General features: G+C 42.8%; 1 protein-coding gene across 2 annotated transcripts in view; it reads right to left on the minus strand.

Annotated features, from left to right (window-relative positions):
• Window positions 1-19,618, minus strand: part of LOC124043428 (thrombospondin-3b-like) — a 33,902-nt gene that overhangs the window by 9,947 nt on the left and 4,337 nt on the right. The window contains exons 3-17 of one of the 2 annotated variants that reach the window (XM_046362033.1): window positions 19,304-19,557; window positions 15,098-15,200; window positions 9,411-9,437; window positions 9,184-9,266; window positions 5,508-5,559; window positions 4,711-4,859; window positions 4,072-4,212; window positions 3,688-3,762; window positions 3,377-3,529; window positions 2,599-2,709; window positions 2,333-2,440; window positions 1,928-2,087; window positions 1,407-1,525; window positions 1,267-1,319; window positions 836-1,029 (exon numbers count right to left, since the gene is read on the minus strand). In XM_046362033.1, the coding sequence (XP_046217989.1) occupies window positions 836-1,029; window positions 1,267-1,319; window positions 1,407-1,525; window positions 1,928-2,087; window positions 2,333-2,440; window positions 2,599-2,709; window positions 3,377-3,529; window positions 3,688-3,762; window positions 4,072-4,212; window positions 4,711-4,859; window positions 5,508-5,559; window positions 9,184-9,266; window positions 9,411-9,437; window positions 15,098-15,200; window positions 19,304-19,557 (1,782 nt within the window). The remainder of the gene's footprint in view (window positions 1-835; window positions 1,030-1,266; window positions 1,320-1,406; window positions 1,526-1,927; window positions 2,088-2,332; window positions 2,441-2,598; window positions 2,710-3,376; window positions 3,530-3,687; window positions 3,763-4,071; window positions 4,213-4,710; window positions 4,860-5,507; window positions 5,560-9,183; window positions 9,267-9,410; window positions 9,438-15,097; window positions 15,201-19,303; window positions 19,558-19,618) is intronic. The other variant, XM_046362034.1, reaches the window with a different exon arrangement.

The following is a 19,618-nucleotide window of genomic DNA, read 5'->3' on the forward strand; positions in this document are numbered from 1 at the left end:
ATGTCAAGCAAAGAGGCACTGAGTTTGAAGGTAGGCTTTGAAATACATCTACAGGTACACCTCCAATTGACTCAAATTATGTCAATTAGCCCATCTGAAGCTTCTAAAGCCATAAAATCATTTTCTGGAATTTTCCAAGCTGTTTAAAGGCACAGTCAACTTAGTGAATTTAAACTTCTGACCCACTGGAATTGTGATACAGTGAATTATAAGTGAAATAATCTGTCTGTAAACAATTGTTGGAAAAATTACTTGTGCCATGCACAAAGTAGATGTCCTAACCGACTTGCCAAAATTATAGGTTGTTAACAAGAAATTTGTGGAGTGGTTGAAAAACTAGTTTTAATAACTCCAACCTTAGTGTATGTAAACTTCCGACTTCAACTGTATGTGTGGCGCCATGTTTGCTGACCTCATACAATGCATTCACGTAAACGTCTGTTAGACCACGGATGACTTTTATTCGATTTTTAGAAAGGGTTTTACTCAATTATTTAGATCACTGGTGAGGTCACCAGCGATGTGATGAATTGTAAATAGTAAATGCTATTAGCCTTATTCATATTATGGTTTCTGTCATCCGAGAGTTAGCTAAATATCACTGCTTGTATTAGGTCACTCTTTCCTCAGTTAACACTACAACTAATGTGGCCAGCTCAAACACGGACTGTTGCGTCAATCATAACTGTAACCTTCTAAATAAGTGTTCTAACCACACCGGTTTGAGCGTACGCTGCAGGGACCATTGTAGCATGATCACACACGTGTTCATACGTGTCAAAGGGTTAAAACACTGCGCTTCAAAGAATTTCTTTCCCTGGAACTCCTCCCATACCATTAGTGTCTGTCTGGCTGGGGTTAGGGATGAGACGACAGTTATCCGGCCCGGGAGGTCTCGCATCTGGAATGCCATCGTTGTCGTCATCATCGTCGCATTCGTTGCCGATGCCGTCATTGTCTGAGTCCAGCTGGGAGCTGTTAGGGACGTCTGGACAGTTGTCCCTTGAATCCTGGTGGCCGTCCCCATCCCTGGACAGGATTGGGACATTAGAAGAAGGCTCAAGTATACAACCTGAGATCATGGACAGGTTGTATACTTATTGTAAAATGATGTTTTTTACACATCTTGTTAGTGACAAGAAAAAGACAGCTTTACCTTGTTCAGCTTGGTTGTCATCTGGTTATATAACCAGATAACAGCTCCAAAATAGCTTCTTTATGTTTTGCTGAAGTCCCCTAAACCAGAAAACTAGTAAGAGCACTCACATGTCCTGGTTGGTGTCACACACATCTCCCACCAGGTCGTTGTCTGTATCAGACTGAACGGAGAAAATAGGTTTAAAAGATTTCCTCAGTAAACTATAGTTTTATTTCAACTCTCTAGAATGTTATTCTTGACCTCTGACCTGCATGGGGTCGTTGACTTCCGGGCAGCTGTCACAAGCGTCCCCCACTCGATCCCCATCACGGTCAGTCTGCATAGGATTGGGCACCTTGGGACAGTTGTCCAGCACGTTTGGGATACCTGGCGAAAGGACAAGGAGGAGGAAGATGAGCGATTCATTTATGGTTTTGGGCCGGTATTCACAAAGGGCCTCAGAGTAGAGTGGTGATGATCTAGGATTAAGTCTTCCCTGTTCATATACTCTTATTTATTATGATTGACAGGCAAAAGTGATCCTATATCAGCACTCCTACTCTGAGATTCTTTGTGAATACTGACCCTGGAGGGCCAAAACACTTCCGGGAACACTTGCGAAACAAACACTTCCATTCTCTCCCTCTATTCATGAACTAAATCAGACAAGTACATAATCAATAATATCAACCAATCAATTAACTACCAGGTGAGAAAAAAACCCAGCAGTACTTTGGTCCTTGTGGGACAGTAATTGAATAGCCCTGTCCTAAGCGATCCATAGCCTACCATCCCCATCAATGTCATTGTCACAGGTATCCCCAGCCCCGTTTCCATCTGTGTCCTTCTGGCTTCCGTTGGGAACGTTGGGGCAGTTGTCACACGTGTCCCCATACGAGTCTGTGTCCGAGTTCTGTTGATCCTTGTTGGGGACCAGACGGCAGTTGTCCTAGAAAAACAAAGAGGAAAAACTAAATGGTGTGAAGTGGAAACAGAGAGATTCCATTTTGCCTACTGAACATGATCCCCCACTGACAAAATACAAGCACGGAATTTCTAAACCCAGAGGCGCGTGCGCTTAGCTCGGCAACGTCACCATGACATCGCCTACAAGTGTGATCAGGGATTTCTGTTGGAGGAACAGTTTTAGCCTGTCTTCATAATGTACTGTCTTGGATACAAGGCTCGACTGACCTCCACGTTCTTGATGCCGTCTCCGTCCGCATCTTCATCACACTGGTCACCTATACCGTCTCCGTCTGCGTCCTCCTGGCCAGAGTTGGGCGTGTTCACACAGTTGTCCTGCATAGGGAACACAACACATGATGATTGTGGTAAATAAGACATTTTGTTAGTGTTTTGTGTGTGTGTGCGTGCGTGCGTGCGTGTGTGTGTATGTGTGTGTGTGTGTGTGTGTGTGTGTGTGTGTGTGTGTGTGTGTGTGTGTGTAACAAGCTTACGGCTCGGCAGTGATAGTCATTGTCTATGCAGGGGAGAGGTTGGTCGGGGTAGCCATCAATGTCTGTGTCTGGGCCACATGTATGCCCATTACCTGCCCAGCCCACATTACACTGTAAGGGAAGAGATATTCAGAGAGAATATACCAAGTGGTAAAAAATTGGAACAGGATTTCTTAATGATGTCATACTGTATAACCAGATTACAACCAACTGGTCTCTGTTACAACCAAATAAAGACCTATTTTCCATGGCAACACATTTTAGGGAAAATGTCATATTTTGGTTGTTATCTTTTTCTTGTTGCTAAAAAGACATTGAAGGGATAGTTCACCCAAATTACAAAATTACATATTGGTTTCCTTACCCCGTAAGCAGTATAGGGACAAGGTATGACAGAAAACTATGCGTTGGTTTAGTTTAGTTTCCACATTCAATATTTTAGCGTTTCTGGCACAAATCCTACTCAAGTCATGGGACCGATGTTAGGATTTTTCGCACATCATGTTCAAATAAACTATAAGGGACGTTGTTGAGGTTTACAATCAATTTTAGATACTTTTGGAGGATTTGGACACGATGCACGAAAAACTATAATATCGGTCCCATGACATGAATGGGATTTGTGCCACAAATGCTAAAACATTAGCATTAGAAAACAATGCCAGGGAAACTTAATTTGAAACCAATTTGTCATTTTGTAATTTGGGTGAACTATCCCTTTAACAACTTCCTTTTAAATGCGTCTTTAGCCTATTGAGATGTGCTATGCGTGTCTTACCTCGCAGGAGACCCTGGCAGCACCCTTTATGACACAGTGGGCGTTGACGTCACAGGGGTTGAAGCCCAGCGTGGCGCAGGACCTCCGCAGGAAACAGCCCACCGTCTGGTTGCCTACGAAGCTCTCCTTACACAGACCACACCTGAACGAGCCCTTTGGTGGGAGGGCGAGATGGAGGAGGGAGTTGGGGCAAGACAGAAGGGGAGCGAGGAGGGAGACAGAGAGAAAGACACAGAAAGGCAATCATGTATTTCTTTTAAGTGATAAAAATATTTCACCTCGCAACCTCTGACTCCCTTTCCACTACTGACCTCTGTGTTGATGCAGACAGAGTTCGGCACACAGGCCTTGTAGAGGACAGCACACTCATCCACATCTCTGCACTTCTACATAGACAGACAGAACACCTCAATTTAAGGACAAAACATATCAGACCACCTATTATGATGGCCATAGCGGCAATCACTTTGACACAGTGCACATCTATGTATACAGTGGGTGAGAAGAGATGTCAATAGTGGTGGTGGTGTGTGCCCGCTGTGTATGTGTGTGTGCACAATGTTAATGTATGTGTGTAGGGTTAGGGAAAATAGGATTTTTAATGGTCAAACATTTTTACACTCCAAAAAGTCCTGACGTTTCACGAAAACAAAGTGTGTGTGTGTGTGTGTCAGGGGGTCTAATGTTGGTCAGACCTGCTTGTGGCTCTTGGCAAACTCCACCCCAAGCCCGCTAAGGATGGGTCCGGAGAAGCCCACGGGACATGGTTCACAGGTGAAGCCCTTTGCCGTGTTTACGCAACCCTCGGGCGAGAAACAGGGCCGGGCTAGAGCACACTTAGTAGACATAGAGAGAGAGAGACAGAAAGTAACAATACACATATCAGTGTATTTGTGTTTTTGTCACACCTCAAAGCGATTGGTCGCCAAACATCAACTTTCAAATTGTTACTCTGCAGCTGGGTCATCTGGGGAAATATTGTTCCACCTTAGCTGCAAAGCTTTTGGGAAACTCAACCAAGAATGTTTAAAAAAATAAAAAATAAAATAATAATAATAATAATAATAATATAATAATATATGCCATTTAGCAGACGCTTTTATCCAAAGCGACTTACAGTCATGTGTGCATACATTCTACGTATGGGTGGTCCCGGGGATCGAACCCACTACCCTGGCGTTACAAGCGCCATGCTCTACCAACTGAGCTACAGAAGGACCAATGAAGGGAGCATATCGTGCTATCATCTTGTGGTGTTAAAGAAATATAAATAAGACCCTTAGAATACCTCGTCAATGTCCTGGAAATATAAATAAATAAGACCCTTAGAATACCTCGTCAATGTCCTGGCAGTGGGTGCCATTCCCCATCATGCCGTCTGGGCAGGCACCACAACGGTACCCTGGGTACTCCCTGGTCTCTGTACAGGCCAAGCCCTTATAGCAGGGGTTGGGCTCGCAGCGAGAGTGCGTCTCGTGGAAGCCTGTTTAACAAAGATATAGAGCATACCAGAGCTGGGTTCAAAATAGGATTTGAAATCTTTTAGCATGCCTTCGAGCTTGCACAGAGTGCCATATGGGCAGGGTTTGCACTTAAACGGGCAATCTGCAGTTGCTACTTAGAAATGAATTATATGTATCCATTGATTCTTGAAGAATATAACTTATAAATGCTTAATGAGCTCAGTTCAACTGTCACATCCCATCAGAGCCCAAAATATAAGCTTGTTTTACTCCAATGTTTGTAAAGAAATTAAATGTAAACACACACTGTATAGCCTCAAAACTATCATTTTTGTTATCATGGATGGTCAGTCCTTGCATCAATAGCTTTTTCTATGAATTTGAGAGTGGCTACATTTCTCCAGCCCCTTTCCTCAGCTTTTTACCGAAACAGTGGCGGGGAACTCTTTTTTGCTAAATTGAAAGGAACAATTTTTCAATTGGTTCCATTGCGCCAAGGAAGATCAATCAAAGACAGCTAAAGTACTTCATATATATTCAATCTCTCTCTCGCTCTGATTTCCTGTGCTTCTCATCTCATCTGGTTTATCTTTTCTTTATATGAATCCCCTCTGTTTTATACACAGAGGCCCAGCCTGATGGTATGGTACTGCTCTTCATGTACTCACCACACACTTGGCACTCCAGGATAGTGTTCCTAATCAGAGACATCTCCTTTACCTGTGAAGACCACAAACACAGCAGTCACCAGAACTGTTTAATGTACCGTAATTGCTGGACTATTAAGCGCACCTGAATATGGTCCTTCTGTAGCTCAGTTGGTAGAGCATGGCGCTTGTAACGCCAGGGTAGTGGGTTCGATCCCCGGGACCACCCATACGTAGAATGTATGCAGACATGACTGTAAGTCGCTTTGGATAAAACCGTCTGCTAAATGGCATATATTATTATTATTATTATAATATAAACCGCACCCACTGAATTATTAAAAAATATGTATTTTGTACATAAATAAGCCGCACATGTCTATAAGCCGCAGGTGCCTACCGGTACATTGAAACAAATGAACTTTACACAGCCTTTAAACGAAACACAGCTTGTAACAAAAATAAATAGGCTTTAATGAAACACGGCTTGTAACAAAAATTTAAACAGTAGCCTACCAAGCCTCCTCCTGTGCACTGAAACCACTGAAGTCATCTCCTTCGGTGTCGGAGATGATTAGCCTCAGAATTTTCATTGTCGCTCTCGTCACTTTCATCCGGAGGCAAATACCCCGCTGAGCTCACGCTGCTGCCCCTTCAACACGTAGCAGTCCAGCCTTTCGAAACCCGTTGATCATAGTGGATTTTTTGACAATGCTCCACGCTGTCAGGACCCACTGGCAGACTTGACCATAAGTTGCTCTTCGCATGCGGCCCGTTTTAGTGAAGATTTCTCCCACATCCAAGCCTCCCACTGAACACGGAGCGCCACCTTAAATACACGATTTACACTGATGTTGAGTGGCTGCAAATACTTTGGGCCATCTGCTTTTCTTCCCTCTGAAAAGTTTGTTGTGTTTTTGCACTGAGTCAGTTCCTCACGCTACTGTTTACAAATTCTTATAATCGACTCATTAAGGCCAAGCTCCCATGCAGCAGCTCTATTTCCTTTTCCAACAGCCAGATCGATCGCCTTCAACTTGAAAGCTGCATCATATGCTTTTCTCCGTGTCTTTGCCATGATGAGGGTGACAAAATTACTACAGTAATCAGAATGATGGGAAGTTTGAGCGCGCTCGATTTACGTCACATTATAATAATAATAATATGTGACGGTGCTCAGTTTTTTGGCGGCATGAATCTTGTGAAAGCGGGAAAAATCCATAAAATGGCAGCGTCATTGTATAAACCGCAAGGTTCAAAGTGTGGGAATAAAGTAGCGGCTTATAGTCCGGAAATTACGGTATTCAACTCTAAATGTAGTATACTGTAGTTGCTCTATAGAACAGGGGTATAATGTAGTTGCTCTATAGAACAGTAGTATACTGTAGTTGCTCTATAGAACAGTAGTATACTGTAGTTGCTCTATAGAACAGTAGTATACTGTAGTTGCTCTATAGAACAGTAGTATACTGTAGTTGCTCTATAGAACAGTAGTATACTGTAGATGCTCTATAGAACAGTGGTATACTGTAGTTGCTCTATAGAACAGGGGTATACTGTAGTTGCTCTATAGAACAGGGGTATACTGTAGTTGCTCTATAGAACAGGGGTATACTGTAGTTGCTCTATAGAACAGTAGTATACTGTAGTTGCTCCAAAGAACAGTAGTATATGTAGTTGCTCTATAGAACAGTAGTATACTGTAGTTGCTCTATAGAACAGTAGTATACTGTAGTTGCTCTATAGAACAGTGGTATACTGTAGTTGCTCTATAGAACAGGGGTACACTGTAGTTGCTCTATAGAACAGGGGTATACTGTAGTTGCTCTATAGAACAGTAGTATACTGTAGTTGCTCTAAAGAACAGTAGTATATGTAGTTGCTCTATAGAACAGTAGTATACTGTAGTTGCTCTATAGAACAGTAGTATACTGTAGTTGCTCTATAGAACAGTGGTATACTGTAGTTGCTCTATAGAACAGGGGTATACTGTAGTTGCTCTATAGAACAGGGGTATAATGTAGTTGCTCTATAGAACAGTAGTATACTGTAGTTGCTCTATAGAACAGTAGTATACTGTAGTTGCTCTATAGAACAGTAGTATACTGTAGTTGCTCTATAGAACAGTGGTATACTGTAGTTGCTCTATAGAACAGGGGTATACTGTAGTTGCTCTATAGAACAGGGGTATACTGTAGTTGCTCTATAGAACAGGGGTATACTGTAGTTGCTCTATAGAACAGTAGTGTACTGTAGATACTCTTATATTGTCTTGTCATTTTGCTTTTCCTTCTGTTCGTTTTCCCCCTGCTGGTCTTTTTTAGGTTCGTTCCCCTTTTTCTCTCTCCCTCCCTCTCTCTCTTCTCTCTATCGTTCCGTTCCTGCTCCCAGCTGTTCCTATTCCCCTAATCAATCATTTAGTCTTCCCACACCTGTTCCCTATCTTTTCCCCTGATTAGAGTCCCTATTTCACCCCTTGTTTTCCGTTTCAGTCCTGTCGGATCCTTGTATATTGTTCACCGTGCTGTGTCTTTGTATTGCCCTGTCGTGTCGTGTTTCCCTCAGATGCTGCGTGGTGAGCAGGTGTCTGAGTCTGCTACGGTCAAGTGCCTTCCCGAGGCAACCTGCAGTTTATTCTCGAGTCTCCAGTCAGTTCTCGTGATTACGAGTGGAATTGTTTTTTATGCTTTATTTTCCGCTCCGATTTGTCTAGGAGTATTGCTATTTCCTTAAACTGGATTAAAGACTCTGTTTTCGCCAAGTCGCTTTTGGGTCCTCATTCACCTGCATAACAAGTATACTGTAGTTGCTCTATAGAACAGTAGTATACTGTAGTTGCTCTATAGAACAGTAGTATACTGTAGGAGCTCTATAGAACAGTAGTATACTGTAGGAGCTCTATAGAACAGTAGTATACTGTAGTTGCTCTATAGAACAGTAGTATACTGTAGTTGCTCTATAGAACAGTAGTATACTGTAGTTGCTCTATAGAACAGTAGTATACTGTAGTTGCTCTATAGAACACGGTATTCATCTGGGGGAGGTACAGGGAGTCAGCACATTTTTAAAGTGGAAAATGTAATGTTTATTTAATGAATATCGCTAGTAACAATACAATGAACTAAGTTTGAATTGTATACCCACAGTAGAAAAGGGGAAAATATCTTCTTTCTAATGATGTCAACTTTATTTCTCAACTCCTAATATTGAGTAAATTACACTCATTGGAGCCAGTTACACTCACTGGAGTATCTGACATAGGCTTTGAAAAGGCATCCTCGAACATAATAGGCTATAATGTGGCTGTGGAGGTCAAAATAATGAAAAATGATCTAGCAAATCTATTCATTTTAAAATATGATAACTGCTCCTTGCCTGATGATGAGACATGACATATAATGGGGGTCCCTGTTTGGTTTTCCTGGGAGGTCGTCCCTGGGAAAGAAAAGCTTGAAAACCCGTGCTATAGAACACTGCCATCTCTCAAACAGTTACGTTCTTGTTTATGTGAGCACACAATTGATGAACCTGTACATTTCTGCTTGTTTCCTCTCTCTTTCATCTCTCTCTTTTAGTCCCCTCTCACCCTCAGTCCCTGTGCCTCTTATCCTGTCACCCCCCCCCCCCGCCTTCTCCCCTCTCTCTCTTTCATTCCACCTGGGCCTCTTCCCCCTCTCATTCTCTCTCCATCTCTTACCTGTTCCCTGATGTCCTCTCGGAGTTCGCCAAGAATCTGGTTGAAGATGATCAGCTGGCCAATCAAAGCCTTGGTGTGGTCACCTGACACAGTGATGGCCAAGCATTAGAACATAAGCACAAGGAAACCATTAAAGTAAATGATAGCATTATACCGGTAACTATAAATGTTAGGTAGCATTTGGGTAGGGGGAGGTTGATAAACCAGTGTTTCTGATTGATACTCACCCAGAATGGCATTGACATCGGCGCTAACTATGAAGACAAGAAAGTCCACTTTAATCATTTCAATCACAACACACTACTCATTTTAATATACTATTCCTAACAATGTCTTTCACAGACATGAACTAGTACATGTAAACAGAGATGGAAAAAGGACAACCAACATGACAATTATATGTTAGTTACGTGGGCTCACCACTAGAGGGGGTTAAAGTGATAAGAATACATTACTGAGATTAGCTTCTGCTGACCAAATATCTAATGTGACGTATGGGTAGGATGAACAAGTGGATGGAAATATATATCAGCAGATATCAAAGTGAACACTCTCTATAGACAGACAGGTTTCCTCCCACAATGTACCAATATTCTGGCTTACTTGTCTGTACATAATAAATGTCAGTTTGGCACAGAGGAAAAGGCAGAGTTGGGACATCTGGCTTTCCTACATCACTGTCTTATCTGCAAGTTGCCGTAGCGTAAACCCCCAGACACAAAATGTATTTTTTTTGTTACCAAGACAATGTCATTAATCCCAGATCTAGTGATGTTACTCCTAGGTCTGAGTTTCTATGACTAAAGTGAATATAACATTATACACGGGGGTTTACCAAACATTAGGAACAACCTCCTAATACTGAGTTACTTTGGTGCGAAAAGTGCAAATCAATCCCAGAAAGGACCTTGTGAAGATGCTGGAGGAAACAGGTACAAAAGTATCTATATCCACAGTAAAACTAGTCCTATATCGACATAACCTGAAAGGCCACTCAGCAAGGAAGAAGCAACAGGGTGGCAGTATCATGTTGTGGGGGTGCTTTGATACAGGAGAGACTGGTGCACTTCACAAAATAGATGGCATCATGAGGAAAGACAATTATGTAGATATATTGAAGCAACATCTCAAGATGTCAGTCAGGACGTTAAAGCTTGGTCGCAAATGGGTCTTCCAAATGGACAATGACCTCAAGCATACTTCCAAGGACAACAAAGTCAAGGTATTGATTGGAGAGGCCATCACAAAGCCCTGACCTCAATCCCATAGAAAATGTGTGGGCAGAACTGAAAAAGCATGTGCGAGCAAGGAGACCTACAAACCTGACTCAGTTACACCAGCTCTATTGTGGGAAGGTGGTGGAAGTCTACCTGAAACGTTTGACCCAAGTTAAACAATTTAAAAGCAACGCTACCAAATACTAATTGAGTGTATGTAAACTTCTGACCCACTGGGAATGTGATGAAAGAAATAAAAGCTGAAATAAATCATTCTCTCTACTATTATTCTGACATTTCACATTCTTAAAATAAAGTGGTGATCCTAACTGACCTAAGACAGGGAATCTTTACTAGGATTAAATGTCAGGAATTGTGAAAAACTGAGTTTAAATGTATTTGGCTACAGTGTATGTAAAGTTCCGACCTCAACTGTATAAGTGTGCCCAATGGTTTCCATTGGGCTGTCAATTATTATTATAATGTTTGTTGGTGCGTGTGAGTACCTGTGCTGTGTGTTTTGGGCTTTCGTGCCCTTGTGGATTGCGCAGAAGATTACGGGTCTCGTTCCGTGGGTGTGTGTGTATATATTTTCGAGGTATTCCTCGCTCATTTGTTTGGGTTTCAACCCTGTGTGTTGTATATGTGTTTGTTTGGTCTTCGTCCCCGTGCCCTCACATGGCACGCCATAACTTGGGGGCGTATTAAAAACCCTATTACGCATTCCTGCGCCTGTCTCCCGAATCATTGTTACCAAAGTGACAGGCTCTCTATCACGTGATCAGGCCTTTCTCACAGGCTGCAAGTGAAGACCGATACATCAGGGATGCAACTGCTTGTGTCTTTATCCAATTCTGAGGCGCATACTGAAGATATTGAACGGTCCACATTTCATTTGTCAGCCAACTAGGTGAGTAGGCCTAACAAACAGCAAAAGCACGAGCCTATGTCAGTCTACTATCCCCCATGGTACAAATGTTGACCTATTCTGTGTGAGAAATAAATGTTACAAGCATAGTCTGGGACAGTTGTGGGATGCGATAGATCACACATTAATACAACCATTAGCATCCAAACCCCTTTTTTAAGCAATGAGGCTTACGCAACAGATAAGAATGTTTAGCTTAAAATGTTGATAAACTATTAGGCTATTTCTTCACATTATAAGCGCAGCCATGTGCACACGGCAGTAGGCGATAAGCGCTAATGTTCCATTAACGGGAAAACACCATTATCAAAGGTGACCACAAAGGATTATGCATATAATGCTTTTATTATAGAGGTGCATTTTTATGGTGAAAATTATCTTCCCAAAACTTCAAACTCACGCACTGCGTATGTATGCCAGTTAGGCTCTACGCCTGTTGCAAAGTGGATTCATTTTGCTTAATTTTAAGAGGTTATTTGGCCACTTTAGTTGTGATACAAACCTTACCGAAACATATAGGCCTATGGGCTAGGCTACATGAGTTGTGCGACTAAAAAGTCACAAAAAAAGGTATGTCTTCTTTCTTGCCTTATGATGGTCATCATTCACAAGAGATAATAACCTCGGCAAAAAAAGAAACATCCCTCTCACTGTCAACTGCATTTATTTTCAGCAAACTTAAAGTGTGTAAATATTTGTATGGTCATAACAAGATTCAACAACTGAGACAAACTGAACAAGTTCCACAGACATGTGACTAACAGAAATTGAATAATTGTGTCCCTGAAAAAAGGGGGGTGGTCAAAATCAAAAGTAACAGTCAGTGGTGGGGCCAACAGCTGCATTAAGTACTGCAGTGCATCTCCTCCACATGGACTGCACCAGATTTGCCAGTTCTTGCTGTGAGATGTTACCCCACTCTTCCACCAAGGCACCTGCAAGTTCCCAGACATGTCTGGGGGGAATGCACTAGCCCTCTCCCTCCTATCCAACAGGTTTCAGATGTGTTCAATGGGATTGAGATCCGGGCTCATCGCTGGCCATGGCAGAACACTGACATTATTGTCTTGCTGGAAGTCACACACAGAACGAGCAGCATGGTTTGTGGCATTGTCATGCTGGAGGGTCATGTCAGGATGACATGGGGGAGGAAGGGGAGGAGGATGTCTTCCCTGTAAAGCACAGCGTTCAGATTGCCTACAATGACAACAAGCTCAGTCCGATGATGCTGTGACACACCGCCCCGACCATGACGGACCCTCCACCTCCAAATCGATCCTGCTCCAGAGTACAGGCCTCGGTGTACCGCTCATTCCTTCGATGATAAACGCAAATCTGACCATCACCCCAGGTGAGACAAAACTGTGAAGAACACTTTTTGCCAGTCCTGTCCGGTCCAGCAACGGTGGGTTTGTACCCATAGGCGACGTTGTTGCCGGTGATGTCTGGTGAGAACCTGCCTTACAACAGGCCTACAAGCCCTCAGTCCAGTCTCTCTCAGCCTATTGCAGACAGTCTGAGCACTGATGTAGGGATTGTGCATTCCTGGTGTAACTCGGGCAGCTGTTGTTGCCATCCTGTACCTGTCCCGCAGGTGTGATGTTCGGATGTTCCGATCCTGTGCAGATGTTGTTACACGTGGTCTGCCACTGCGAGGACAATCAGCTGTCTGTCCTGTCTCCCTGTAGCGCTGTCTTAGGTGTCTCACAGTACCGACATTGCAATTTATTGCCCTGGTCACATCTGCAGTCCTCATGTCTCCTTGCAGCATGCCTAAGACACGTTCACGGAGATGAGCAGGGACCCTGGGCATCTTTCTTTTGGTGTTTTTCAGAGTCAGTAAAATTGCCTCTTTAGTGTCCTACATTTTCATAACTGTGACCTTATTTGCCTACCGTCTGTAAGCTGTTAGTGTCTTACCGACCGTTCCACAGGTGCATGTTCATTAATTGTTTATGGATCATTGAACAAGCATGGGAAACAGTGTTTAAACCCTTTACAATGAAGATCTGTGAAGTTATTTGGATTTTTACAAATTATCTTTGAAAGAGGGTCCAGAAAATGTGACGTCTCTTTTTTGCTGAGTATATAATTCACAAGTGATAGGCTAATATTGTCACCCATCAGACTATTCTTGATTTAGTCTTGTGTTTACATATACTAAATAATATGTGTATAATTTGTTTTGATTTAGAATGGACCATTATCATGCACCTGTCTCAAAACAGGGGCAAGGCAAAAACAATACATGTCATCTATGCACTTAAATAGCGAATGGAGGATGCTTTTCCTGTAGTTCATTTTCATGCCAGCTAGGTAGGCTATACTCCTGTTGTAAAGAGAATCCATTTTCTTAATATTAGAAAAGTTGTAAATATAGTATACCTAATCTATAGAACGCTGATGGAATCATCCTCATTTTAATAGAGGCCATCACTCTGTTTTCTCACGCAATTGCAGAGTCTATGGAAATGTGGTAGCCTATAGAAAACGTTTGGACACCTCTACTCATTCAAAGGTTTTTCTTTATTTTTACTATTTTCTACATTGTACAATATTAGTAAAGACATTGAAACTATGAAATAACACATATGGAATCATGTAGTAACCAAAAAGGGGTTAAAAAAATCAAAATATACTTTTTATTTTCAATTCTTCAAAGTGGCCACCCTTTGCCTTGATGACAGCTTTGCACACTCTTGGCATTCTCTCAAACAGCTTCACCTGGACTTTCCACATATGCTGGGCACTTGTTGGCTGATTTTCCTTCACTCTGTGGTCCAACTCATCCCAAACCATCTAAATTGGGTTGAGGTCAGGTGATTGTGGAGGTCAGGTTATCTGATGCAACACTCCATCACTCTCCTTCTTGGTCAAATAGCCCTTACACAACCTGGCGGTGTGTTGCGTCATTGTCTGTTGAAAATAAACGATAGTCCCACTAAGCGCAAACCAGATGGTATAGTGTAAAGCTGCAGAATGCTGTGGTAGCCATGCTGATTAAGTGTGCCTTGAATTCTAAATAAATCACTGACAGTGTCACCAGCAAAGCACCACCTCTCCATCACACCTCCTCCTCCAAGCTTCACGGTGGGAAATACATGCGTTCACCTACTCAGCGTCTCACAAAGACACAGCGGTTGAAACCAAAAGTCTCAGATTTGGACTCATCGGACCAAAGGACAGATTTCCACTGGTCTAATGTCCATTAAGGCTAGGGGGGCGGTATTTTCACGTCCGTGATTTGTTTAACACTTTTTTGGTTACAACATGATTTCATATGTGTTCTTTCATAGTTTCGATGTCTTCGCTATTATTCTACAATGTAAAAAATTGTCAAATAAAGAAAACCCTTGATTGAGTAGGTGTGTCCAAACTTTTGACTGGTACTGTTTATTTGCATTTATGTCAGAGTGATTAGAGGGACAATTGAGTGCTGAGTACCAGGCAGTTAGCAAGTTTGGTAGGCTACTAATGACCATCAGCAGCATCAGAGCTTGGAGAAGCCTATTACAAGTGGAATGTGACTGCCTTCATGACTCGTGACTGCCATTGTGGCGGTCATACGGTCCCCCTAGTTGTCTCGTCCTCTTCATCTCCACTGATTTAAGTAGATTTAAACAGGTGACATCAATAAGGGATCATAATATTCACCTGGTCAGTCTATGTCATAGAAAGAGCAGGTTTTCTTAATGTTTTGTATACTCAGTGTAATAAATTAGTATGAGGATTGTTTGCATGTGTTTATGGTTGTATACAAAGATTTTACCTGAATTCTGAAAATGTGTATCTCCCTGAAACGGACAGTCGGTAAGGATTCCTGCTTTGGCTATAGAGCCACCCAAAGCCAGTTTCAAAGAGTCCACTGAGCCCTGAAACACACACACACACAAGCACAGTACAGTTAAATTAATTAACTCTCTCACACACACAAAGGGGCATGGTAGGTGGAAAATCATGCTAATTTGTATTCGGAGTAAACTGTCACTTTTAAATGAATGTCTAGGCCTAGGGCTATGTTATGCAACTGACAACATGCAATGTTCCCTACAACTCCTCTGGGACTGCAGCTCCCCCAGGACTGCTGCGCTAAAGAAATACCAGCTCGTGCATAGAAGTACAAAAAAAAAATCCCCGTTAGTTAACACAGTCAACGTTTCCCTCCACTCAAAAATGTTCATAAAATCAATGTAATATTTGCCACTTTCAATGAAACGTGACAAGCATGAGCGGATGCGAGTAGATTCACTTGTTTTGAGATCAAAGTGTGTGCACATTTATTCATCTTCTTTGCTAGTCATTGAGTTATGGCTAATTTCTGGTCAGCATCTTTGAAAAACGAGTCAGGTAAAGAGCTTTTTTATGTCTTAAAGGGGCAGTGTTATATTTTGAGACAGGCTTGAATAAGCTAATAAGTAGCCAATAGGCAGAGGATACCATACATTTGTGTCTGATTCTTTGTAACAATAATAATGGTATGGGAATAATAATGCATTTTATTTTGTAAAGTGGTGTCTTGCATCAAACACAACACAACAATATTTTCTGGCACTTCCTTGTCTGAAGGACAAGTGGATAAACAGGTTAATGTTAAGCCCTGCATGGTTTAAAAAAAAGTCTCATGGAATGTAATTCTACATTGAATACCAAACATTGGCTGCTACTGTAGGCTGAATGCTAGAACTGCTATTTCCATGTAAATAATATTGTTTTTCATGGCAGACCACTCTGGTAGGCCTACATTATGATCACTGTTAAAACTGTAACTTAAAGTGGGTACAATCTCAGTGTTCACAGTAAACGCACACAGGAAGTTGCACAGAATATTCACAACATACAAGTTTGCGCTCAGTAGACCTGAAATTTGCTCAGTGTGAAAACAATTAGAGGGAACATTGACCCCCAGTCTTACTTAGACATATTGAGGCACATGCTCTGGGTTGTGTTCATTGGGGCACACCGTAGCAAAAAATAATCAAAATGTTGTGCAACGGAAAGCAAAACATGTGTTTCTTATTGGACAAATTCTGATAGTATCTCCCAATTTCACTCCCCTTCTGACCGTTTCCTTCGGTTTTATGCCTCGTGAACATGACCCTGGTCAGTACCCGTGTACATCTGCATGCATATCACCTGAGCGGTCCATTCAAGATAAGAGATACAAACTAGGAACAATAGCTGCAGTGTGCCCTCTCATTTTAGATATTTCCTTCTACAATCCCCCCCCCCCTCCTTCCCATTCTCTTTCATCCATCCTGACAGGGAGTGTGGCATCTATCAGTCAGATAGTCACACATGCAAACAGCACCACAGAGTTACAGATAACTACAGTGTTCTCCATATAAGCCTCAGCATGAGCCATAAAAATGTAGCTGATAGATAGGATGTACAGCTCTACTCCATGTTATTCCATTTTTTTGATGAAAAGTTACTTATAAAATAGTAGACATTTGACAGTTCACTCAATTTACATATGTGCATACCCCAACCAGAAGCCATGGATTACAGGCAGCATCTGCACTGAGCTAAAGCCTAGAGCTGCCGCTTTCAAGGAGCTGGACTCTAACCCTGAACCTTACAAGATATCCCGCTATGCCCTCCGATGAACCATCAAACAGGCAAAGAGTCAATACAGGTCTAAGATCGAGTCATACTACACCGGCTCTGACGTTCGTCAGATGTGGCATGGCTTGCAAACCATTACAGACTACAAAAGGAAGCACGACCGAGATGCTGCCCAGTGTAACGAGCCTACCAGACGAGCTAAACTACTTCTATGCTCGCTTCGAGGCAAATAATACTGAAACATGCATGAGAGCCCCAGCTGTTCTGGAAGACAGTATGATCACACTCTCCGCAGCCGATGTGAATAAGACCTTTAAACAGGTCAACATTCACAAGGCCGCAGGGCCAGACGGATTACCAGGATGGGTACTACGAGCATGCACTGACCAACTGGCAAGTATCTTCCCTGACATTTTCAACCTCTCCTTGTCTGAGTCTGTAATACCAACATGCTTTAAGCAGACAACCATAGTCCCCGTGCCCAAGAACACAAAGGTAACCTGCCTAAATGACTACCGACCCGTAGCACTCATGTCTGTAGCCATGAAGTGCTTTGAAAGGCTGGTCATGGCTCACTACAACACCATCATCCCAGAAACCCTATACCCACACCAATTTGCATACCGCCCCAACGGATCCACAGATTATGCAATCACTATTGCACTCCACACTGCTCTTTTTCAACTGGACAAAAGGAACACCTATGTGAGAATGCTATTCATTGACTACTGCTCAGCGTTCAACACTATAGTGCCCTCAAAGCTCATCAATAAGCTAAGGACCCTAGGACTAAACACCTCCCTCTGCAACTGGATCCTGGACTTCCTGACAGGCCGCCCCCAGGTGGTAAGTGTAGGTAACAACACATCCGCCACGTTGATCCTCAACATGGGGGCCCTACAGGGGTGCGTGCTCAGTCCCCTCCTCTACTCTCTGTTCACTCATGACTGCACGACCAGGCACGACTCCAACAGTGGTAGGTCTGATCACGGACAATGACGAGACAGCCTATAAGGAGGAGGTCAGAGACCTGGCATGTGGTGCCAGGACAACAACCCCTCTCAACGTGATCAAGACAAACGAGATGATTGTGGTCTACAGGAAAAGGAGGACCGAGCACGCCCCCATTCTCATCGATGGGGCTGCAGTGCAGCAGGTTGAGAGCTTCAAGTTCATTGGTGTCCACATCGCCAACAAACTAACATGGTCCAAGCACACCAAGACAGTAGTGAAAGGGCACAAAACCTATTCCCCCTCAGGAGACTGAAAATATTTGGCATGGGTCCTCAGATCCTCAAAAGGTTCTACAGCTGCACCATCGAGAGCATCCTGACTGGTTGCATCACTGCCTGGTATGGCAACTGCTCGGGCTCCGACCGCAAGGCACTTCAGAGGGTAGTGCGAACGGCCCAGTACATCACTGTGGTCAAGCTTCCTGCCATCCAGGTCCTCTATACCAGGCAGTGTCAGAGGAAGGTCCTAAAAAAAATTCAAAGACTCCAGTCACCCTAGTCATAGACTGTTCTCTCTGCTACCGCACGGCAAGCAGTACCGGAGTGCCTACCTACATGTACATACTACACCAACTAACCTGTGCCCTCGCACATTGACTCTGTATCGGTAACCCCCCTGTAAATAATCTCACTACTGTTATTTTACTGTTGCTCTTTAATTACTTGTTACTTTTATCTCTTATTCTTATCCATATTTTTTTAAAACTGCATTGTTGGCTCGTAAGTAAGAATTTCACTGTAAGGTTTCACTGTACCTGTTGTTTTGGTCACATGTGACTAATAAAATAACATTTGATTTCATAACTAATATCTACGACATTTTATTAGCCATGCAAAATCCAGGTAATTTGCTTAAGTGGCATAGATGGCAGTTGTGGATAGAAGATTAGGCATGTAAATCAACCATAAATGAGCAACACTATTAAAATGAGGAATCCATTGTGGTCAGGCTGGCTTTGTGTTTCATGTACTGTATGGCTTAATTGCTTTGGTCTTATAAAAGCTAATCTGCCAGACTCCTGCCAACTACATACAAGTAGTGTAGTACAAATGGTTGAGTTAGGAAGTATGATTAGAGACTTTGAGTCTGAGAGCATGCTCTAAAATGTGCTCCTAATAAATAGAGGTAGACTAAGCAATATGACATCATAATTTTGCTGCCCTGCCACCTTCTGCTATACAAAAAATATGAGCTCTTCCCAATTGTTGCACTCGCTTGAGGCACACGTGCCCACATTGGGGAGAGTCAATTGTAGAAGCCATAGGGCAGATTTAAATGTTGTTGTTGATTTCTGTAAGCAGGATGCCCCACTGTGTATGATGATATCTTATTGCTAAGTCTACCTTTAACTTCAGTCTAGGTCTGTTCGGAACTTATTAAAGTTGTGTTTCATCACCTGTAGCCTGGCATAGGCCTTCTGGCCGTTGCGTATCTCCACAGACTCTGCCTCGGCTGGGAGCTGGACCATGGATGGCAGGACCTGTGCTGAGTCAGCCAATCGGCAGTTGACATAGAGTTCCATGTGGAGGTGGTTTCGTTGGAGCCCACCCACACGGAGGATGAGTGACTGGGTGCGTCCATCGGAGAGGCCAGGGTTCTGGAGGTTCACAGTGTGTAGTTTACCATCCTCGCGTACGTAGCGCACCAGAACTGAGAAACAGAGAGGATTCTAAGATCAGGTCATCTCTTGTAGACAGATCTACGTAAACAT

This window comes from Oncorhynchus gorbuscha, linkage group LG09 (genome assembly GCF_021184085.1).
Source record: "Oncorhynchus gorbuscha isolate QuinsamMale2020 ecotype Even-year linkage group LG09, OgorEven_v1.0, whole genome shotgun sequence".
Lineage (NCBI taxonomy): Eukaryota > Metazoa > Chordata > Actinopteri > Salmoniformes > Salmonidae > Oncorhynchus > Oncorhynchus gorbuscha.